Source organism: Camarhynchus parvulus, chromosome Z, assembly GCF_901933205.1.
Source record: "Camarhynchus parvulus chromosome Z, STF_HiC, whole genome shotgun sequence".
In the NCBI taxonomy this organism is placed as follows: Eukaryota; Metazoa; Chordata; class Aves; order Passeriformes; family Thraupidae; genus Camarhynchus; species Camarhynchus parvulus.
Genome location: NC_044601.1, coordinates 6,356,390 through 6,379,530, shown reverse-complemented (window position 1 = coordinate 6,379,530; position 23,141 = coordinate 6,356,390). Strand labels below are relative to the sequence as shown.

The 23,141-nt window shown below is 42.1% G+C and overlaps 1 protein-coding gene across 1 annotated transcript in view; it reads left to right on the top strand.

Annotated features, from left to right (window-relative positions):
* VCAN (versican) overlaps window positions 1–23,141 on the top strand; it is a 100,320-nt gene that overhangs the window by 66,074 nt on the left and 11,105 nt on the right. Inside the window, 6 exon segments of the mRNA XM_030968247.1 lie at window positions 2–3,877; window positions 3,879–4,686; window positions 6,810–6,923; window positions 8,351–8,464; window positions 15,576–15,734; window positions 17,161–17,243. Coding sequence (XP_030824107.1) covers window positions 2–3,877; window positions 3,879–4,686; window positions 6,810–6,923; window positions 8,351–8,464; window positions 15,576–15,734; window positions 17,161–17,243 — 5,154 coding nt within the window.

The window sequence follows — 23,141 nt, the reverse complement described above, 5'->3', positions numbered from 1 at the left end:
TGTAACTGACCTTATTTCAGAAAAGGCAACCCCTGCTCCAGGAGACCATCATAAAACAACTCTTAAACTTAATGCAAATTCCCCTGTTGAAAACATTCTGGAAGCAAGTCATACAGCAAAGCCTGAGATGAGTGCTGCTTCTTTTATGGTGCTGGAAGGCTCTGGAGATGTGAAAGATAGCATCAGTGTAACTTCAGCTGTGATAGAGGAGGAAATAGCAGTAACAGAAACACTTTCAATGCAAGACACTTCTTTGGGCTCCGGCACAGCACTGCTGACAGAATTTTCTGTAACTGATTCAGGAATCACCTCTGCTTTGCCCAGAGCTATAAGTACTCCTTATCCTGCTTTTGATCAAAGTCCTCAAGTAACTGTTGCCACCAACTCCGTGTCTGAGCTAATTACGGAAAAAGTGTTTGCCAGCTCTCTTGTAACTGAAAAGAGTATTGATGATGAAAAAGAAATGCACACCACTATTTATGCAGGTCACCAAAATTCAGCTACTGCTGCAGAGGAAAATTTGGATTTGAATGAACTTGGGAGCACTACAAGTGAAGTCAGAACTGTAAGTCAAGAGCCACTCAGAAAAACAGTACCAGGTACCATAAGTTCTGAAATCAAAAAGGTCACCACCGTTCCTCTCTTGAGGGAGAAGAAGCTTTTTGTAAATGAAGGATCAGCAGAAGAGCCTGCAGACATATTTTCAGGGGCTTCCACAAGCAGAGTGGTAAGTATTGGCTCCCCATTTATTGATCCAGGTTCTGGAGACATAGATTTTGTCGTTGAGTCTGCTACTTTGACTTCGGTCCCATTGAGGACTGTCACTGAAACACAAACAGAAATGTATGAAGGAAAAATTTATAGCACAGATGATGCTTCACCAAAGGATGCAACAACAGAATACGAAAAACAGGCAAGAACAGATGAACCTGCAGTAACAGTTTTGAGTACTTGGTCAGAGAGCTTCACAGAGGGGTCTGGACTAGAAAGTCAGATGTCCCTGGACATGTTTAGCACCAAAAACCCAGGAGAACCAGACATGGAAACAAAACCAACCTACACAGCTCCTTCTGACATAAAATCTGGTTCCGTAAAAGACATAACATCTCACATTGCACCAGGAATTGAAACTGGAGATTCAGAAACGGGTGAGGCCACATCATCTCCAGCATCTGTGGTCAGTAACAACCCTCATGAGGGCTTGGTGACACACGGTACTGGCAGTAAAAAAGCAGTAGCTGAATCTACAGAAAGCAAAGATGCAAGAGTTGGTTCTTCAACTGTTTCCTTGGGCAAGATTTTCCTGATTGAGCATGGCTCTGGGGAAGAATTCAAAGATGACAGCAGCACCACAAAACTTATGTCTAATGGACCTACGGAAGAAATACTTGGAGGTCATTTCTCAATTACTGACCAGGGATCTGGAGAACCAGACTCATCCACTGGATCATTTGCAGAAACAGCATTTGCCCCTACTAGGAGACCAGAAACATGGGAAAAGGATGACAGGCAAGCTGTCAGCACGTCACCTCTGTATCCTGCCTTCACTACAGATCCTGATGAGCAGGTTACAAGTTCTGAACATGAGATAACCTCCATGGGGACTGCAGGGGATGTGAGAACTGAGGAGAAAACTGTTGATGAGCTGACAGCGAGAACTTTTTCTACGAAGATTCCTTTGATAGAAGACATACATTCTGGGGAAGAGATGCCAAGTGAAATTTCACCAAAAGCTACGGAATCTTCTGAGGAAATAACAACAGACCCATTCTTTAAAAGTACACAGACTAGCCATGACCATCTGGGATTTTTAAATGTTCCAACTCCCAGCCCTTATCTGGAAGAAAAGGAATTAGAAACTGAACCTGTTAAAAAAACACTTTTGCCATTTAATGATGACAGAGTAACTGAGGCTGTAACAATTGAAAGGAAATACATAAGCTCTCCAGTCACAGTTGTAGAGCAAGAGGAAGAGGTGGTGCAAAACATTTTCCCTACTAAAGATATTCCCAGAACATTCCCGACACCTAAGGAAGAAAAACTGTCAAATAACGAGCTCATTGGTGATCCCCTGTTTTCAGGACAGGGGTCAGGAGACGACCTTGCTGTTCTTCCTTCTGTAGTGCCATTTGTTGTCCAAAAAACCAAGAGTACCTCAAGCCTTGAAACTTCTCACCCTGCAACTATGGGACCTGGACTTTCCACTGACGTGACACGAGACTTTGAACGAGGAAGCACTCCAGCAAATGTTGAAGTTAATGAGGAAGTCACAAGTGCTGTAGCTGAGCTGCTGACAGAAACTGGAGACCCATTCCCCACCTCCACCTTCCCCAGCTCCTCAGCTTTAGCAGAAGACAGCTCCAAGAGCTTCATCTCTAAAGAGATTGAAGACACCACACAATATTTTGTTGCGAATGAAGAACCACAGGAAAAGGAAAGTGACCATGGGAGAGGAGAAAATGAAACAGATAAGACAACACCCATGTCTAAAGCTATTTCTCAGGAGGAAAATTCACATTTTCTGATTAAAGGTGGCACAACTCCTGTATCTGTTATATTGAATGGAACTCCCAGTCCTGAAACCGAGGAGTCTCTTGTAACATCAGCAACAAAACCCCTGGGCAGAGTGTTACCTGAGGGCTCTGGGGAAGGATCTGGCTGGGTTGGTGTTTCAGACTCATCTTCCCCTGATATGTTTTCCCATTTCTCAATACCCACCATATCCGAAGTGGAATTAAATGTTTCATCTAGTGTTCCTGGACCCGTTTATTCCAAAGCTATGACCACAGAGGCTCCAAGAGATGGATCACAGACTGCAATCATGGGACGAGTCTCCCTTTTTACAGAAGAAACAGAGGTTTTGGTAAATCCATCTGCTGCTCATCCACAGACAGCTTCATCAGAGGAGCTAACGAGTGACACTGGGTTGTATGAAAAAATTATTCCTATGATTGATGACAAAAGGAGTGTAATATTGAATGTTTCTGTTTATGGTGATATTACCCTGATTGAAGAACGACTGCAAACCCCACCAGAAGCAACAACTATTATAGACATGGACCACTCTAAATCAATGCCTGAGGATATAATAAGTGTGCAGACAATGCCAAATCCTGTCACACAGTCAACATATGGCTATGATGATAGCACGACAGCTGAAGGGGAAAAATATTATTCCACTCCCAGGTTCTCCATAGCCAAAGAAAAGACACTTGGATCTGGTGATAATCTTCCTCTGACTACTTCCAGTCCACCAAGTAGAGAGATGGTGACTTCTGGGCACAGACCAACCTCAGGCGACGTGGATTTGGGTTCAGGGAATGACATGAATTTTGCAGCAGAAACTCTCACCACCACAGACCTCTCTGAACTGGGCGTTTTCCTTCCTACAGTGCCATCTCTGGCAAGCCCTCAGGTGCCTCATGAGTCCAAACCTGTTGTGACCAGCCCCACAGAGGACACCTATGAGCCGAGCACTTCAGCAAACAGCCAAGTAACAGCAGATCAAAGTGAAACAATCTCTGGCTTTTCTGGGATGGGCCAAGAAGAGCTGGCTGACAATCAGCCTGTGGCTCCTTCTCTTACTCCAGTTGTAACTGGTGAGCCAGAAAAGGCTTTGACAACTGGCGAGCTTGAGTTAAGTGTTGTCACCACCCAGCCAACATCCCAGCTGACAACTATGTCACCCACCAAGGGTGCAGGGAATCCTCCCACGGTGTACACAAAGACAAAATCAGCATCAGCAGAGTATGAGGAGACAGATCCAGTGACTTTTTATTCTGTTCCTCAAACTCCTCAATCCTCAGTAACTGTTCATTTGGTAAACAGAGTATCTGAGTACCCTGAGGTAATCATTACAAGCAACATCATCATCATCATCATCATCATCATCATCAAGGGATTCACATCAGTCCAATCACTCATCAGGAGGAATCTTCAAAGAGGTTAGTTCTGATATTACAGCAACATATAAACCACCCACTAGTGACCTTCTTGACACAACAGAATCCTCTCTGCTGGAGCTTTCTCCCGAGCCTGTTTCAGACAGCACAAGCACGGACAGCACTCCTCAGTTTGACAGGCTTCTAACAGGTGGGACAGAGGAGACAGAAACCCCTGCAACTGATTTAGCTGGTGAGGAAGAAGCTGCTGTTTCTGGAGATTCTCCATCAATACACGTCTTGCCTACTGCTTTTCTGAGTTTTGGAGAAAGAGCGAGCACAGAAATTCCAAAAGTCAGCACAACAAAAGTGGAAGCTTCCTCAGGGAGAGTCAATAATCCCCACCAAGAGGAAGACAGGACTGCTGAGAGGCAGAACCCCTGGCTCGTGTCCACAACTGTTTCAGACTCACCCAACAGCATCGAAAGTGAAGGGTTTAAACCTGGCCAGGAGGCAGTTACAATGCTAACGTCGCCCTCCCAGCTTTTGGATGGAGGCACAGAAACACAGGCAGCTTTGTTTGGCCAGGGGGAGATCACAACCACCTCTTCTAACATTGCAACCAACAGCATTGCCCCTGGGAACAGCCCCTACCAAAAGGAGCCATCAACACTGGGCTCTGAGGAGCCAAACACTGTGGAAACTGTGACTTCATCATTTTCCCTCCCGGAAGTCACAAACGGATCAGATTTCGTGATTGGCACCAGTGTGGGTTCAGTTGAAGGCACAGCAGTGCAGATTCCAGGTAACTTCCCCAAAATGCGATCCCTTGTGGTGTTATGTGTGTTGTGGTACTTGTGAAGGTGTTGCCAGGGCTCTGGTGAGGAGTGTGACAGTCAGAGCTCCGCGTGAAATGACAACAGACCTCGTCACCCTCCAGCTGAGAAATCAGCCTGGTTGTGGCCCCCACAAAGTGGAAAAGGATGGGGGAGTGCCAAAAAAAACCCGCAAGCCCAGTGACTTTCCATCGTGGAGCTCTGGATCAGACTGGAGGTAACCAGCCAGTTCAAAAAGGCAGGAAGGTAACGTTGGCTGTGGTAGGGAAATCAGATGGAGTGATTTCATTTGCCAGTTTACAACAGATGATTTTATCTGGTGGCTTTTCTTGTGGTAGTTCTTACACAATTGGTTTCTATGAAGGGTTGTTTTTAACATCTTGCAGTTGACCTAGAAAGGAACAGTGCACATTTTAGGATTGGAATTTTCTATAAAATTGAACTTCTCTTGACCTACAAGATAGCTTTCCCCACAAGAGAAAACCAAGGCCTTCTTTTCAGCCTGTCTGTACCTTTAAGTTGTTGATGCAGTGTCAGTCTCTTAAAAATTACAGAACTTTTTCTTAGACATAATTTGCCACAGTATTTTGTTTTCCATGATGGTATTTGGAACTATTTCATCAAATACATAGGTGATGCCAGTAGTATCACTTCAGTTCGTGTTTTCTCTAGACACATCTGAGGAAAGAACTGGACTGTGCTGATTTTATAGGTTTACTATTATTTTTTCCTCAAATAATCCAGGTAGCTGGCAATTTGAAAATGTTTACTGTAGAAATATCCAGTCTGTAGAAGGATAAACAGACAGCAAACACACAAAAAATGCCATTAAGGTACTTAACAGAGCCCTACATTTGTGACTTTCAGTGAAGCAGTCCTAAAACAAGCACTCTATTGGTGGGATGGGATCAGAACCTTTCCAAAACCTCCAAGGTGAAAACCTTACTTATTTAATTACAACCCTAAACACATAGGGTTTTGCACATAGGGTTTTCTTCTGTAGGCTTTCAGCTGGACCTTCTGCATTCCCATGCCTAGACAGGGAGCTTGGTACTGTAAGGAGAATTTGCATCTCTAATTTGCAAGAAAAAAATAGATATTATTACCTTTTTTTTTTGTTTTGGTCATAAATCCTAGTCAGATTTTTTTTGGGAAAACATGACCAAAAAAATCTTACTTTTTCTCATGCCTCTGATTTACAGAACTCTCTTATCTATTATGTAAGTTGTCAAACCCAGGGCTTTATTTTTGCATATCAGAAAGGCTGTCTTCAGGATTTCCCTCTCACTGTGAGAAACTAACTCTCAGAAATGGTTTGGTGTGGACTTGTCTGTGTGAGTGAGTGCTCCTAGGCATGAAATCAAATGCAAATACCCAGGTATCTAAGCTCAGTGGAAATAAACATCACTGGAAGGCATAAAGCTCTTCAAGGAAATGGTATTTAAACGCTAACGCCCGTAACAACCGAGGATTTCACAGCAGGTAAGTTTTTATCTTAATGTTCAGTCCAGAGTCAAATGCATTGAGAGCCTTTGATTGTATTCTTTAAGTGTATTTTTAAGAAAGGCAGGAGGGAAGCACACATGTGAGAAAAGAAATAAGACTTGGTGGGGGTTGATTGATTGAATACAAGCAGCCAGTCAGTATGTTCTGTGTACCCTGTCATTCTGCATAAACTAACCCTGTTCAAGAAAAAAGCATTTTCCATTCATTTTGCATATGTTTAACTGTTTTCAGCTATAATTAATTGTCATGTCATGCGAACTAAATCCTCAGCAGAGTATCACGACTGCCAAATACAGTACAATTTGCTGTGCAAAAAAAAAGTAATTCCAAGAGTAATTTACATTGTTCATAGTAAATGCCATATTGTTGTTTAAGTTGAAAGTAGTGATGCCTGAAGATCAGCTTTACTGTTTTATAAATCTTATTTTGAGCAGTTGAGTATGTTAATAGAGTTTCTGTAACTACAGTAAAGCCTGCACCACCAAGGCAGCAATGAAGAAAGATTTATTTTTTCCTCCTGAAAATCAAAAATACACCATTTCCTTGAAACTAGGGAGTCAAATTCCTTTTTCTACTTCTTTAACAGGTCAAGATCCATGCAAGAGCAACCCATGCCTCAATGGTGGTACCTGCTACCCTCGTGGTTCCTTCTACATCTGCACCTGTCTGCCAGGTTTCAACGGGGAGCAGTGTGAATTAGGTAAATTGGTGCCATCTGGCTGCTGATAAACTCGAGTTTAAAGCTCTTGAACATGAGATCTGGTGTGCTTTAGAGTTGAAGGCTGCGTGGACATTTGAAAAAATTTACACCAAGGTCTTACTTCGGGACAATTAAATGGAGAGTTCCCCATTGTCTCTCCCTTTTCCCCTCTCTCCATAGATTTGTGCACACACACAGGGGTTAAGGGAGCTGTAAATGAACTGCAGGAGCTGGAATTCACAGCATTGAATTAAAAAACACACCAAATAAAAAAAAATAGACATTAATATTTGGGATAGTTCCCTAAGAACTTCCCGTACTTATTTGAAAGGCTGGTAAGATAAAATATTCCCAAATGTGAATGGGAAGCTGAGAACTGAACACAAAGTTGAAAATTTTTGCAGGAAATTTTAGATATTATCATAATCATGTGCATCTTTAGTGCAAATTAGTATTTTGGTAACAGTTTCAGCTGAGGAACCTCTTCCAGTTGCCTGTGACATCTTTGCACCTCCTGTGACTGTAGATTTCAAGACACTCACCTATGTGGTTCAGAATAACCAATTTTCCTTCCAGAAAGCCAGCCAAAGCATGATAAGATGACTGGAACAAGTAAGACCTAGCATAAAATTTGACCACAGCATATTTTAGAATAGAAATATATGTATTTTAAGCCTTCTACATGATGCAGCAATTATTCCTAGTTGTTTGTTTGTAGATATGTGCAGCTTCTCTCTTATATTTTAATGAGTGAACCACAACCAGCAGTTCATTTCTGGATGGAGATGTTTGCAAAATCTGTGTGGAAGTCTACACTGTGATTGTTTCAGAGGAACAGCACTCATTAAGAAACTTCATATTATCTTCATGAGGAGACATACTAGCTTACAACCTGTGCAAAAGCAACCTGTGCTGAAAATAATTGTATAAAATGAACTTGTGCTCCAATTTAAAAGGTGAAGACAAGGTATTTTAGCAGCTAGAGGAGGCAGGGACAGACATGCTATTTGTTTACTGTGCAAGGCCATGAGTGCTATGATGTTTTGTCCTTATCTCGATAAGATTAGACAAGGAAGAAATGAGAAATGCAAACCAATGAGATCCCAGAGCCTGCTGCTCTGCAGACTGAAATTAGCAGTCTGTTTAATGCTGCATGATAAGGTTTCCAATATTTGAGTTTCGTGAAGATATTTGAGGCCCCTGGTGGTCATTGGGAATTTCTGTTGTGCCAGGGTCACACACACAAGTCAGATTTTCCACCAGGAGAAGGCTGCATGGCATTCCTCCCTCTCATCCACACAGCCACCACTGGGATCTTTTGCAATACTTCATTCCTCTGCTCCGAACTGGTCCCAGTCACCAGCCTGACTGAGGCAGCAGAGCATTTCCCTGCTGGGAGCTGAAACCAGTTTTGTTTCCTGCTGCAGATATCGACGAGTGCCAGTCCAACCCGTGCCGGAACGGAGCCACGTGCATTGACAGCCTCAACACCTTCACCTGCCTCTGCCTGCCCAGCTACGTTGGGGCTCTCTGTGAGCAAGGTAAGGGCTGTTCCCTCACCTGTGCTGCTGCACACTCATTTACAGCCCAAAATCCTTCTGGAGTAACAGGGCAAAGCCTCCTAAAAATGAGAAGGTAGAAGAAACCAACAAAAATCTCCTCACCAGTGGTGAGGAGAGCTCCTGATTTTTGTTAGACTTCCCTGACTTGTGGTTCAGGGTGTTTTCCCATCTCTCACTTCGCACAAGCCCTATCCACATGCTAACCTGAGTGGAAGCCACGCACAAAATATAAACTGATATGTGGGGCAATTTCTGTGTCAAAACAACAGCTCTCAGGTGTTGCTTTTCAGCAACAGTTTTCAGGTGGCTCCAAGCCTGCTTGCTGATCCTGCCTTGCAAACTGCTGGGAAGACACATAACGAGGCTCTCTCATTACTGTAGTGATGCTTAATGAGTGAGAGCACAGTCACTTTGTGGCTGAGTTTATCTCTTAAAAAATTACATGTGGTGTGAAAGACATATCAGAACTCATCACCTCCAAAAAGCATCAGTGAGATGTAAGAATAGTTTAGTGAATAAGACAGATTATACATTCGTCCACTGGGGATCACAGCTTTGACAGCTTCATCCTACAATTTTCAAAATCATTTGTTCTGGGATTCTTTTAGGAAAAGTAGGTGCAGGATTATCATTACAAGGAGGTTGTAAAAGGCTTTCTAAGCTGGACAACTGGAATAAAATTGAATATCCAAGTGCCTGTAGTTGTTAGAAAATTGCCTGCAAGAAACCTCACAGAATTTACAGGAAACATTTGCAGTGCAAGATGCTTACTCAATATGTGGGAGGAGGAATAGGGTAGCAACATTTGTTCTGTCAATAAAATTAATGAAGGCATTTCTGTGGGAAAAAGAAATGGTGCCTGCTAAACTTATGAAAATATGTTTTTCTTTTTCCTTCAGTGGAATGATTTTGGTCACAGGTGAATGAACTAAACCTTTGGATTTTTTTAATTCTTATTGCATATTTTCATGTTTGTTTCTCAGCTTCAGTGAAGAGTGGTTTGCAAACTCTTCCAGCTCAACCTGTAGCGATCTTTGTTAAAGATGAAAAATCTCAGAGCTGATCAGCTTCAGCATTTTTATTGTTTAACCTTTTCATCAGTCTGGCTAACCTTGTAACTTGAGAAGGCTTTCTGAATCTTGCCTCCCAAATTAAAAATTGGCAGTGTTTTCACACCAAAAGAAATAAATGTTCTCACTCCCTTCCTCCTCCCCTTCATTCTAGCAAATCCATAGCAGTGAGTGGCTCTGAGTGCCATGGTAGTTTTAAGCTGCTTTTTATGACCAACCTGAGAGTGCATTTTAGGTGGTTAATGGGAACATTTCCTAGTTTGTCAATCAGAACCAAAGCTGTGCTCTCTCAGCTTTGGAATTTAAATTTCCTCCACTTAAAGTCCTGCAGTGGTTTGGGACTTGGGAAAAGGTTTTAGTGCCAAATTTCCACTCCACCAGACACAATAAAACTGTGTTGGCGATTCAGACATGGTTGTCTGGCAAGCAGGCTTTATTTCAAGGCATCAGTCCTGACCTCACTAGATTTAAAGACCAGCCAGGACGACAGAATGTGCACCTCGGTGCCACGGGAAAGGTGGAGCTCAGCACACCGAGATTATATTTCATTTCTTTTTTTTTTTTTTTTTTAATTTCAAATATACTATTCATTTTAGAGAGCTTAAAAAAAAAAAAAAGAATCAGGCTGAAGGGATTTCTTAGGCACAGTGCTGAGGAGGGAGGGAATGGGAGCAGGGAGCATGCACTGCCCTTGGAAATGAAGCTCAGAGCAGGAGGTCACCACATCTGCACCCACTGCACTGGTGCAGAAGGAAAAGCAGAGCTCAGAATTTCACCCAAATGCCCCCGTGGGACTGCTCTGGACTAAAGAATCTTCGACAAGGGTATCATGCTTGTGTCAGCATTTGGAAGGGATGTGACCAGGGGACAGCACAGCTGCATGGCAGGGAGCTCTGGCAGGTGGTGAAGGTAAAGGAACCTTCTGGGTGATCTAACCCAGGCTGAGGCAAATCAGTCCTGAGACTCAGGGAGCTGGAACTGGCTCCCTGACAGCCCTTCCTCTTGCCAGGTGGAAAGAGTTCAACAATCCAAGCCCAGGAACATCTTCCTGAAGCGAGCTGGATTTGTCAGATGTTAGAAATAGTGCAGGTGAAAGTTCCCTCAAAAGTTTGCCTTTAAACTAGATTGTTAGCTCAGTTAAGCTAATCATCACTTCTGCTGCAGGTGAGATTAAAAGGGACAATATCTTCTTTTGCCCATCACCTGTATCTTTTCAAAGGAAAGATGGATATTCTGCTTGTCACTTGTTGACATTTGAACATTGTCCCTTAAAATTCATAAATACCCCCCAAACACTTTCCCAAAGAGTGGCAGGAGATTACAGTAAATCTTGGTGTGAGTTTTATTCTGGGAGAGCCATCAGTCTTTCCATTGTCATCCCTCTGTGAAAAACCCCTATGACAACTCTCAGGAAATGGAAGAGACTTGCAACTTGAACCTCAATTTTAAGGGTGAGTTCTCTTTATGAGAACTGGACGAACACCTCTGTGGATTTTCCTCTTCCTTCCTTGGCTGGCTAGAGTTTAGTTTTCTTTTTCTCCTTTTTCTGCTGTAGCTGGTGTGTACCTGCTCTCAAGGAATGCTTTAAGCCTAAGGTTTGGCTTGCTTGCAGCTGGACATTTGTGCAAAAATGGCACATGTGTGTTTGTAACAGAATGCGCCTCCTTGGGATAATTCAACCAGCTGCTCTCTTCCAGGTTCTGAAAACAAAACAACTGTGGGTTTTAACCACCCTATCAGGAATCATGTGTTCTTATAACCCAGGCTCATTGTTTCAATGTCTGTGATTGCTCCAGCCTCATTTAATTCACTTTGTTCCCAGGGCTGGCTTGGTTGGGGTTGAAGTAGTTGAGAAGGGCTCAGGGAAAAGGTAATTTCAGAAAACAGATGGTCTCTTACTGATGTCTATCAGCTGAAAGGAGATTATTCTGGATATTTACTAGAGAAATGGGTTTCTTCTCGAGATGTGTGGGCTAAGTGGCCTCCAGTGTTTCCTCATTAGCTGCAGGCAGAGAGTCACTGATAAAATTCACAGCTGAGTAAGACTCTCATTATGTTCTGGTACCTGTGTCAGTCTTTATTTCCTTTAAGCCTCTTCTGGAATTTCTTTAAAGACAATGGACCTATTGACAGCAGCATTGAAAAAACAGTCCCTATTTATGTATCAAACCCACTGAGAACTCTTTTTTAAGTGCAGTGTTAAGGGATGTGGTTACACATGTTCAATTGCAGTTACAGAGAACAGAAGCTGTGGGACTAACTCCTTGCACACACCACTGAAAACCCCCGTAAATTGTCATAAGCCCTGGATGAATTTTAAAACACTACAAATATGGTGAGCAGTGTTTCAGTCCTTCCATCACATGCTGGAGTAAGGTTACACAAGTCTGTGGCTGGGTACACAATGAATGTAAAGTATTGCATTCAATAAGTGCTTGCACCTACTCTTCTCACCATGGTTGGGTCAGAAAATTTACCTGCAATTAGTGTCTACTAATTCAGAGACACTAATTCAATGGTTCAGTAAAGGCAGTGAAAATTTATACCCACATGGAACCCTTTCACCTTTTTGTCACCCTTTCAGCTTTCATCATTGAGTAAAGGTTGCACGCTGAGGACAATACTCTGCAGAGATGAAATTGTCCTCACAGTTTTACTTGCCTGGTTTGCATTTTTCATCCTCTACCATCTTGAATTTTCCTTTCCCTATACGTTTCTTCCCTCTTCTTGTCAACCTCTCCTCTAAAAAATACCCAAACCAACCACCAAAAATGCCAACAACAAACACCAAAAGCAAAATCCCTTGAAAAACCCCAGAATCCCCAGCTACTCTCTAACCCCAAACAAAATATCCTCTTTTCCAGCATCTAAAAACATCATGTATTTTATAGCCATCAGTTCTGGTTTGTTTTGTTTTGGGTTTTTTAAAAAAAAATTTGGGATATACTCAGGTGCAGAAAATTACTTAACTTTTTGCCAGTGTTTGGCACCTTTTGTCTTAAGAAGAGAAATTGTGTGATTTTTTGTGAGAAAAGAAGTTGTGCTATAATTCATGCTCAGGACATTATATCCAACTTAGTAAACACAGTCCTCTCAGTTTTCTATGTTCAAGCCCCTTTGCTTCCTCAGTGTGCCTTTCAGGAGATCTCTCAAATCCTTCAATTCTTCCCTAGCAGAGGCCAGGGAAGGTTTGATTAGAATAGCCTGGAAATGCTCTCTGGCCACGTTTTTCTCAGCTCCTTGTTATTATCTGACTTGTTTCCTGTGGGACAAAGGAGTCCCTGAACAAGATAAATAATAAAATCTTAAGTGCCTTCACAGAGGACATAGGTCTGTTAGTCAGCTTTGTGTGGTTAAACAAATGTTCTAGAAAGCCCAAGGCAGACTAAACTTTAAAAATTAGCTAGATGCCAGAGATTAAAGCTGTGTCTGCAGCCTGCACCTCACACAGAATACAAAGAGGGAAAAGATAAAAAAGCTAACAATTTGGTTATGTAGATTACATTCCTTTTTTCATAGCTGGGATGACTCAAGGCACAAGCAGTTTTCTACAGTTCAGCTTCCTGGAAATAGAAGGGACATAATCACTGTAAGCTTGATTATGTCTTTGCATTTGGTACATTTATGTCAATACTGATGACTTTTGGGAAATTATTTTGATATCAGACTCCTAAGACAATGACTACATTATTAGCATCACAGAAATTCTGATAAGACTCTAACATGGCTTTGCCACATTTTGTTTGCATTTTGAAATCCATTTATGTGCATGTAAAATCTAGTTTGTGTCATGGGGGATTTAAACCCTTTTTTTTTGAAAAATAGACGATTTGGTGAGTCAGGATGGAAATGGCCTCCTTTCTGCTGTGAAATAAGAACCTGTGCTGGGAAAATCTTCTTTTTAGGTGGTGGTAGCTGCTCAAAGCAAAGTAATCCCTTAGTTAAGGTATTTGCAGCCATCAGCCCTTGGCATGTACCACAATATTTGGCTGTTTCTGTACTCAGGCAAAAAGAGCCCCTTTGGCCAAAGCATGTTATTGACCACTGACTGCATTGACTTACTGAGAATGAGAAATCCAGTTTCCAGCCCAGAACATCTCCATAACTCTGCAGAGGCTGGAACAGCTGGCTTCAGACACCGTTTTGCTCAGGGGCCTGATAAAATTTAGTGGGAAGTGGCTGATTCCTGGTGGGTGGGTGGGGTGGGGGAAGCCAGGCCTTGTGTTTCAGTTCCTCAGCATTCTGAGGCCCCTCAGGCTGAGCCATCCCGTGTTGAGATAGCTGTGGCTGAAACACTGTAATCTCCTGCTGAAATGTCCTTTATGATGCCATTGCATTGGTCATGGCTCAAAACTCCCTTTCCCCTGTTGTTTCTCCCACTCCTCCCTAAACTCCCTCTTATCACTGGCAGGTCCTTCCCATCCTCAGGCACAGCTCAGACGTCACACAATCAGACATCACACTTGTTTTGCCCATCTTATTAATGCTGATTTTCTCCTGTGATTCATCCCTGTAGAAGCAAACTTGGAACTGAAACTCTGGGGTTTTTTTGCCATCTATTCTGTTTGCAGCTGCCTAACCTTGACAGAATAATTAACGCCAAATCCACGTTGTTTCTGTTCCAAGGCTTGTGTTTATTTCTCTTATGCTTAGTGGCTGGTGTGAATCCTCTCTGTGATGCATTCTTATCAGCACCATGCCTCATGCAAGCACAGACAACGCGCAATTTCATTACTTTGTATTTCAGCTTTGCAAACCTCCTAACAAACTGATGCCTAAAGTTGACTTCATCAAGGAAGATGGGTTTTGGGGGAGGATTTGAAGATGTGAGCTCAGAAGGATAATATTGCAGCTCTGCTTCTGCAGACTAAACAATTGCAATAATTTCCCTTCATATAATTTTGAGTTATCACTTTCTTCCAAACTTAAGTTAGTACAGGGACTTGAAGAACCATTTGTCCCTGCAAGTAAAAATTCCCATCCCCGCATACAGGCTCAGAAAACTGGTGAAATGAAGGTTCACTGCAGTCCAACATCCAGGGATTTCATCCATCCAGGGTGACAGATATAGGTGTCATCCTGAAATTGCCCAGATTCAGCTTAATTCAATCAGTGGAAACCCACAAAGTTTCCAATTGCAATTATATGCCTTAGATAAGTAATAGTCTTTCAGTTAGTGCTGGAAGTGGGTAAAGAGAACTGCCTGAAAGTGAGGTCTCAAGGATGGGTGTACTGAGACTGGGCAAGCAGAGCTACCTGAAAATGAGGTTCAAATAATGAGTGTTCAGTTTTGCATGCCTCGACAGATGGGTTTTTCTTGAAGCTTTTTCCCTCAGAAAATCCATTGGTGAAGACAAGATGTGCCTGGTTTTGGTGCATTGACCAAATGTGCCTCATTTTGGTCCATTGACCAAACATGCCTGACTTTGGTTGATTGATCAAACATGCCTTGTTTTGGTGTATTGGTCAAACATACCTGATTGTGATCCATTGACCAAACATGCCTGGTTTTGATGCACTGACCAAATGTGCCTGATTTTGGTGCATTGACCAAATTTGCCTCATTTTGGTCCATTGATCAAACATTCCTGGTTTTGGTCCATTGACCAAATGTGCCTGGTTTTGGTGCACCAACCAAACATCCCCGGTTTTGGGGCACAGACTGAATGTTCCTGGTTTTGGTCCATTGATCAAACATTCCTGGTTTTGGTGCATTGACCAAATGGGCCTGGTTTTGGTTGGTTGATCAAACATGCCTGGTTTTTGTGCATTGACCAAATGTGCCTGTTTTTGTGCATTGGCCAAATGTGCCTCATTTTTGTCCATTGATCAAATGTGCCTGGTTTTGGTCCATTGATGAAACATGCCTGATTTTGGTGCATTCACCCAACGTGCCTGATTTTGGTTGATTGACCCAATGTGTCTCATTTTGGTGCACTGACCAAATGTACATGATTTTGGTGCAGCAACCAAACGTGCCTGATTTTGGAGCGCTGACAGGAATGTGCTTGTGTCTGCAGACACGGAGACCTGTGACTACGGCTGGCACAAGTTCCAGGGGCAGTGCTACAAGTACTTCGCGCACCGGCGCACGTGGGACACGGCGGAGCGGGAGTGCCGCCTGCAGGGAGCACACCTGACCAGCATCCTGTCCCACGAGGAGCAGATCTTCGTCAACCGTGCGTACCCACGGGCCTCCTCTGCCTCACACTTCGTGTGCCACCACACCAGGGACAGCTGGGGGTGTCAGGGAGCGTCCAGAGGAGGGGCGTGGAGATGGGGAAGAGTCTAGGCAGGAGCTGAGGTCATTTGGGTGGTTCGGATGGGGAAGAGGAGATTGAGGTCAGACCTCAGTGTGGTCTCCAACATCCTCTGAGGGGCATCTCTGATCTCTGCTCCCTGTGGCAGGGTCAGAACCTCAGGGAATGGCCTGAAGTTGTGTCAGGGCAGGTTTAGGTAGGACTTTAGGGAAAGGTTCTTATCCCAGAATGTGCTGGACACTGCCCAGGCTCCCCAGGGAATGGGCATAGCCCTGAGGCTCTAGATTTCTGATTAAAACTAAAGGATTTTCCTTTAATTTTGCCTGCGTAGTGTTGGAAAAATTTCTGATGATTGGTGGATTCGGTTCTGCAAAAGGGCTGTTTAAAAAATTTAAAACCTACAGCACTTTGTTCAAGTGCATTTGAGGCAAAGCCTTTCCTCCAGGAAGCAAAGACAAAGCCTTTGCTGCCACAACTCAGGAGCATTTAGAAAATTCTCTCAGGGATACCCAGGGTGTGGTTGTTGGGGTGTCTGTGCAGGGACATGGGCTGGACTGATGATCCCTGTGGGTCCCATCCAGCTCAGGATATCCTGTGTCTCTAAACAAGAGACATCACTGAGGGTGTAGAGATGGTGAGATCCCTACTCACCACTCAGCTTTTGCCACTCGAACTTAAAACACACTTTAAAATGTTAAATAAAAGGCACACTTTGTGTTATAAATGTTTACTTTTGCAGTTAATACAAGTTCTCTATCACTATTAAGTTATAATTTGTTAAATAGAAAATACTTTTTGGGGGGAGGGATGAGAACAAGAACTTTTGTTTTGGCATTGAGACTTTTTGAAACATTTTTTTTCTGGAGACTTAAGGTATTTTGTGCACATGACACATTTTTGTGTATATGGTGACATCAAGCCAATGCGACCATATTTAGGTATGAAGAAATAGCTACTGTGTTGTATTGTAAAATTTAGACAACAATGGTCACAGCCTAACCAAAACTTTAAAAATGTGGGTTAGAATATGTGATTTTAATTTTTTTTTCTTTTCTTCCTGTCATATGTTCTCAGGTAGGAAATTAATTCTCTTTGCCTTGGTAGACATCACTGGGAGTGAAGAGACAGGGTCCTTTAAAACTGTTAGATGAGAATCTGCATTTTTATACACATCCCAAATTGAAACCAAAAGGCTGAAAAAGAGCCTCTAAACCAGCCTTTAGCACAAAGAGCAGAACAACCTTAAGAACAGGATGTCTGATTCATTCCATATAAAATTATTTTCTTTGGTGATACCTCTTCCATTTATGGGAAAGTTGATGGAATTGCCCTTCTGGTTCCCCAGGTATTGGCCATGACTACCAGTGGATTGGCCTCAATGACAAGATGTTTGAGCGTGACTTCCGCTGGACTGATGGTAGCCCACTGGTAAGATGCCTTTGAGCTGAAATCACTCACTCATTTCTTCTTGTGGTGGCTTATCAAATTCCCACTAGCAATGAAGGAAGCTGCATTAAAAAAAAACAACAAAAAAACCCCAAAAAGTAGCCAACCCCCCCCCCCCGTCACTAAATATGGACCCAAGCAAACAGTCAGTAAATTCATTTTGGGATACCTAATATTTTGTGGTTTAGCTCTAAGGTCTTGTTCTCAGTTCCTGTTATTATATGTGTGGGAGCTCTCTAAGGGTTCACATAGAAATACTCAAAAATCTGAGACTGTGGTAATTTAAGGGTCTCTGCTGGAGCTGGTTTGTGATCTTGCCTTGCGCAAGGCCGTGTGTGGCAATTCTCCTCGCTCACCAGGATGCATTTTTGGGTGATGATCTGGCACTCAACTCTTGCCTTTGCTGGGTCTCTGGGGTGCACAGAGGAGCCTCACAAGTATTTCTGGAGCCTGCTCTGTGGGGCAGCTCTGCAGCAGCCATCCTCAGCTGGTTCAGGGGCCTGTAACCCATAATTCTGCCATAAAATTTTAAGATGCTGTTGATACCTCCTGACTTAAAACAAAAAGGAAAATCTGCAGAAGGAGAGGGAAAACATCTTCACCCACCATCAACAAACCTAAATCAAAGAGGTGATGGACATAGGAAATGATCAAACTCTTCCCTATTGAAAATAATCTCTTCTGTAGGAGGAATAGGTGATTTATTTGCTGTTGAGCCCCCAGTGAAGAACATTACATTAAGAAAAAGCCCAAAGTAGTTATTATTTTCCCTTCCAGTAGTGAACTTTTAAATCAGAGAGCATCTGGACACACCTGTCTTTGCTGTAGACCATGTGGCTGCAGGTGGTGTAGAAAGACACCTGGGGCAAGGCAGGCTTCACTTATTGCCATTTCATGTAAATAACCACAGCCTGAAAGTGCTCTGAAATGGCTTATAAATGAGACATTTCTTGGGGACATGGCTGTGTGTGGCAGGTGACAGCAAAGAGGGGTGGGAAATGTTGGTGAAGTTTTCTGTTGCCTCATGGGTGGCGCAGGGGGGTACCAAGGCACCCCTTGGTGATCCCAGACACCAGGTGTAAAATAAGATAAATATACGTAAGATAATATATAATGCTTATATATTCCAAAACCAGAGTTGTTGTGCCACTGATTAATCACCCCGGTCTAGTGGAAGGTGTCCCTGCCCATGGTCCCTCTCAATCCAAACCATTCTTGATTCTATAAATTTGAGAAAATAAAAACTAGAGCTGAGATCCTATTTTTTAAATTCAGGCTACTGACTGAATAGGAATTATTTTTTTACTGTAATTTTCAATTTTAAGAAATTAAGATATTCTAGGAACAGAGTGGTACCATCTGCCCAACAGATTTCTGCTTTGATTGATCTTTTTTCCCCACCTTATTTTTCTTTCATTTTTAACAACTTCCCTCTGTCTCTTCCTTCGGAAACAATTTAGGTGTCTCCTGAAATCATTTATGTTCATTGCTTCAATAGATTTTCCTCATAACTTATTCCATATGGTTTCTGGATCCCATGGTTCTGAGCAGCTGCCTCATTTGTTCCTTTTTCTCTGGCTTTTAACTTATTTCTCATACTTTCTAACCACTCTTCTTGTTACAGTGATTTATTACTTCTCTAGTAATTAATAAGAATGATAACATAATTAAATATATGCATCCAATCTATTTCCGTGATGTTCTTCTCAAATTGCAGTGAATTTAAATACTATGCAGGTAGAAAATTTGCCTCTTTTATGGGTGTGCAGGTCAGCAAGATTTATGATGGCTTTAAGTTCATTAGCATAATTTGTGATCATGAAAATCAGCATTATTGCACCAACAATCAGGTTCTAAATTGAATTTCTGAGTTTAGAGGTGACTCTTGCCTGTAGCCAAAATTTAAATAGCCTTGACTTGTTTTATGTATCAGGGTGCATGGGTATTCAGCTGTTTCTAAATGTGTTTCCCAGCCCTATGCACTCTCCAAAAAATACTGTCTATTCACAATTCCATTCAAGACTTCTGGCATGGGAGAAAATTTGTCAAGTGTGCTGGGGATCCCCCTGATATCAGTTTTCTTGGAGATACTATCAGAAGAGTGATTGTGCACCTACAAGTGGTGCACATTCATCTTTATCTTGATACTTCTTTGAATTTTCTCCAACAACAGCTTGGTCCAATCCAAAAAATCATGCTTGCATGACTTTATGAGGTTTTATGGATTAAAAATAAGCCCCTAACAGTTCTGATGCTTCATGCACTTAAAAGAAAAAGCAAATTAACAACAACAAGAACAACAACAAGAACAACAACAAGACGTGTTGTGGGTGACAAGTTTCTCTTTCACACAAATTTTCTTTCTGAACCAAAGCAAGCCCCTGGAATTGGGAATTGGGAATGCTTGGAGCATAGGCTTAACTACTGGAGACACAGAAAAAGGTTTATATTACTTTGGTACTCATTTCCCACCAACCTAAGGAAACCAACAGAAATATGCAGCACACTGACAGCAACTGTTTTGCCAGATATTTTATTGGCAATTTTGGGAAAAGGGATTAAATGCCTTTTTTTTTTTCTTTGCACCTAAAAGATTTTCCAACCAATGGGTTCAATGGAAGGAAATCATTAATTTTTTGGACATTTTCAGCCCCTGACAAGTTGTGTTTTTCCAGATTTTTTTAAACTGAAGCCAAGAGCCAGCCACCATTAAACCTGATATTTGGGCAAAGCATGTAAATGAGAATATAGAATTAAGGTTCTTACTGGGAAACCTACACTGAACTTAAAGTAGCCTTGACAGGCTCTCTGCGCTTCTGAAGAAGACTGTTTAGTTGCCTAATAGTGGACTAAGTATAGTCAGCCACTTTTGATACCTTGGAATTATTCCCTTTTCACTCCTATAGAAAATACTCTTAACAATTCATCAAAACCAGCAGCACCAGTAAGAAAAAAAACCCAAAAAACAAAAAGCAAACCTCCTGTATTCCTGTGCACATTTTTTGTGCTTCAACTAGAGTTTATGTTGAACTTGGAAAAATAGTGCCAGTAAGCAAGTTTTGGAAAAAATGAAGAATGATCCTGTAAATTCACGCTCTGGCTCTCAGAGTTCCTGAAGGAAAATGTTGGTGTCTTGAATAATGAAGTGAATACAACCAAATTCAGTGAGAAAGCAAGAAATAGTATTAAATCTTCTCAGCCCACATGACTTTTGTCCATATTTGCATTGAGTCTGCCTGTTTTCCATTAAAAACCCCAACTTCGAGGACATGAAAAATTATCCTAATAAATAGAAACAGGCCCACTCCTAAATCACAGTATTGGAGGTTCTGGTCCTGAACAGAGTCCTTGAGGAAGCTTTTTGATCTGCCTCACTGAAGTGTCTGATGCATTGTTATCTGTGAGATTTCAGAGGGATTTGGCAAGTTTATTCCTTAACTGCAAAGTGGTTTTAATTCAACACCAGTTAGCAGTTTCCTGCCTTTCAGGCAAAATAGCACAATCTTGTGCAGAGAAAGCCTCACCATCTGCTGGTGAAACACACATTTTCAGCTTGTTGTACCCACTGCAACCCAAACACAGACTGGGCTTGAGAGAACAAAATTAATTGAATAAAGTGGTTGTGTCTCACCTCTCATGCCCTAAAGTTTAATTGTCAGCTGAGGTGGCACTTTGCACAAAGAAAATGGTTTTCAGGTAACTGGTCTGTCATTACAGGTTATATTTTTTTGGCCAAATGAATTTGCTGATATTTGTCTTTCTTTTTTTAAAATTTTCTTTAAAAACAAATCGAGATCTTCTTGGCTAAGACCAGAACTTATCTTCAAAGTGCTCCTTGGCTAAACTTAGGGCACGCTGTCCATTGAGCAGAATAAAATAGGCTTTAATTACAGTAAGCTGAGGGATCCAATGGCTGCTCACATGTATCTGCTTTTTTTTTTCTGCTTTTTTTTTTTCTGATTTGCTGTGCTGTATCTGGGTGGCAGGGAGCAATCTTTTCTCACCTCCATCATGTCCCTGCCCTCTTTTTTTTTTATTTTGTTCCTCTTATTAATTTATTTTTTTATTTTTGAAAGAAATAACTTCTCAGTGGTTCTGTTGGTTGGGAGAGGCGGAATTCATGTTATGGAGCTGATGGGACACAGAACAAAACAATTTTTTAGGCAAAACAACAACACCTTTTTTTGCATGAAGGGGAAGGAGTTGTTGGCAGCTGTGATAGTGCAGCACAAAAAGTGGGTGTCCTTTGAGGAAACCCAGATCCTCACACGTGGGCCAAATTCAGTGAGAGCTGGGGCCACTGACACTGGGCTGGGAGCATCACCTGGGGTTGTGTGGACCAGCAGGAAGCTGCAAACTTTGGCAAATCTGCCTGGTCCCTGATTTCAGACAATTTGTCCCAAAAGTGAAGGTGGTGAGAGCAGCCCCTGAAGTGTGCTCAGAGAACCTGCAGCACCCCAGCTCTTTTAGAGCTTTGTTAATCATGGCTTCCTGAAAATCAAGCCAATTTCGGCTCAAGATGTTTCAGGTATGATTACATTGATGGATTCAAGAGGCAGGGAGAATAATATAGTGGTTTTTAGAGCATGTTTTGCTAGCTCTGCTTTTCTTCTGTTCAGGGTAGTTGTAGGGCTGTTTGTTGGCTTTGGTGTGGGAGAACATTATTTTCCCTCTGATATACATTCTACAGAGCAATGAAAATGGCAATATGTAGTCTTTATTTACATTTAGAAAATTATGGAATCTAAATTGTTCTTGCACTTTATACTCTAGACTTTTCTCCCAGCATTTCTGCAACACTTTTGAGTCTGTATCAAGGACAATCTTCATCCCACAATTATCTATAAGGCTCTAAGCAGTGAAAACAAACACATTTGGGAAAAAAACCCACAGTGTTGCAGGAGAAGGAAGCAAACACTCACACAACTGTGTGACCAGAGGAATTTGCCTACTTGGATCTTTTTATACTGTAAATGTGATGCAATACAAACTACAGAACAACAGAACTTACATTATCAGCGGGGGCATTTAATAATTGATCAAAGGGAGAGAGGACACAACGGGAAGCTTGAAAATACAGCAGCGAAATCAAATTTAAATAATTCACTTAGCTCTGTGAATGGTAACTCTTACAGCTGTAAAGCACACCCATCCAAACAGGGGGGGAAAAAAAAAGAGAAAAAGAGAAAAAAATCTGGTGTTGCTTTTGGCAGCTCCCCCTTTGTGTTTGCTAAGGACCCTTGTGAGCAGGCAGAGCAGACAAGGAGCCCTTTGGAGCTATTCATGTTATGGATTAAGCACATACAGCAACTTGGGGCTGTGCCCAGGGCCCCCTGCCCCACGAGGGGGGTTTTTCACATCCCCTGGAAAACGCTGCTGATAATTAGTGCTTTGTAGGGCGGTGAGCTCACTGCCATTACATAAGATTAGTGCTGTAATAAGGAGCTGGCCAGCGTCTGTGGCCAGATTGTCTGTCACTGGGAGAATGCTGCCAGCCAGGAAAGGGATGGGGAATATTGCTACTTTTAAAGCTGTACAGAGACCCTGCCTTGGGTTTTTTTCCCCCCCTTCAGCACAGGGGTGTTTATGCTTTGTGTTCTGAAAAGCTGGTTCCTCGGGTTGTCAGTGTTAGGTAGGTACATTAAAATAAAAATTAAAAAATAAAAATTAAGAAAAAGAAGGAAAACAACCCAGAAACTTAATTCTGGCAAAAAACAAAGCCCTCTCTTTTCCTTCCTTTACTGGTCAGTGAATAAGAAGGCTTTAACTTGAGCAAATCTGTAACTGCACCCCTCTCAGAAAGAGAAACTTCATTGAACACACACAGACACACACACAAAAAAACCCCCAAAACCTTCAAAAGGCATGGAGTATTGTAGT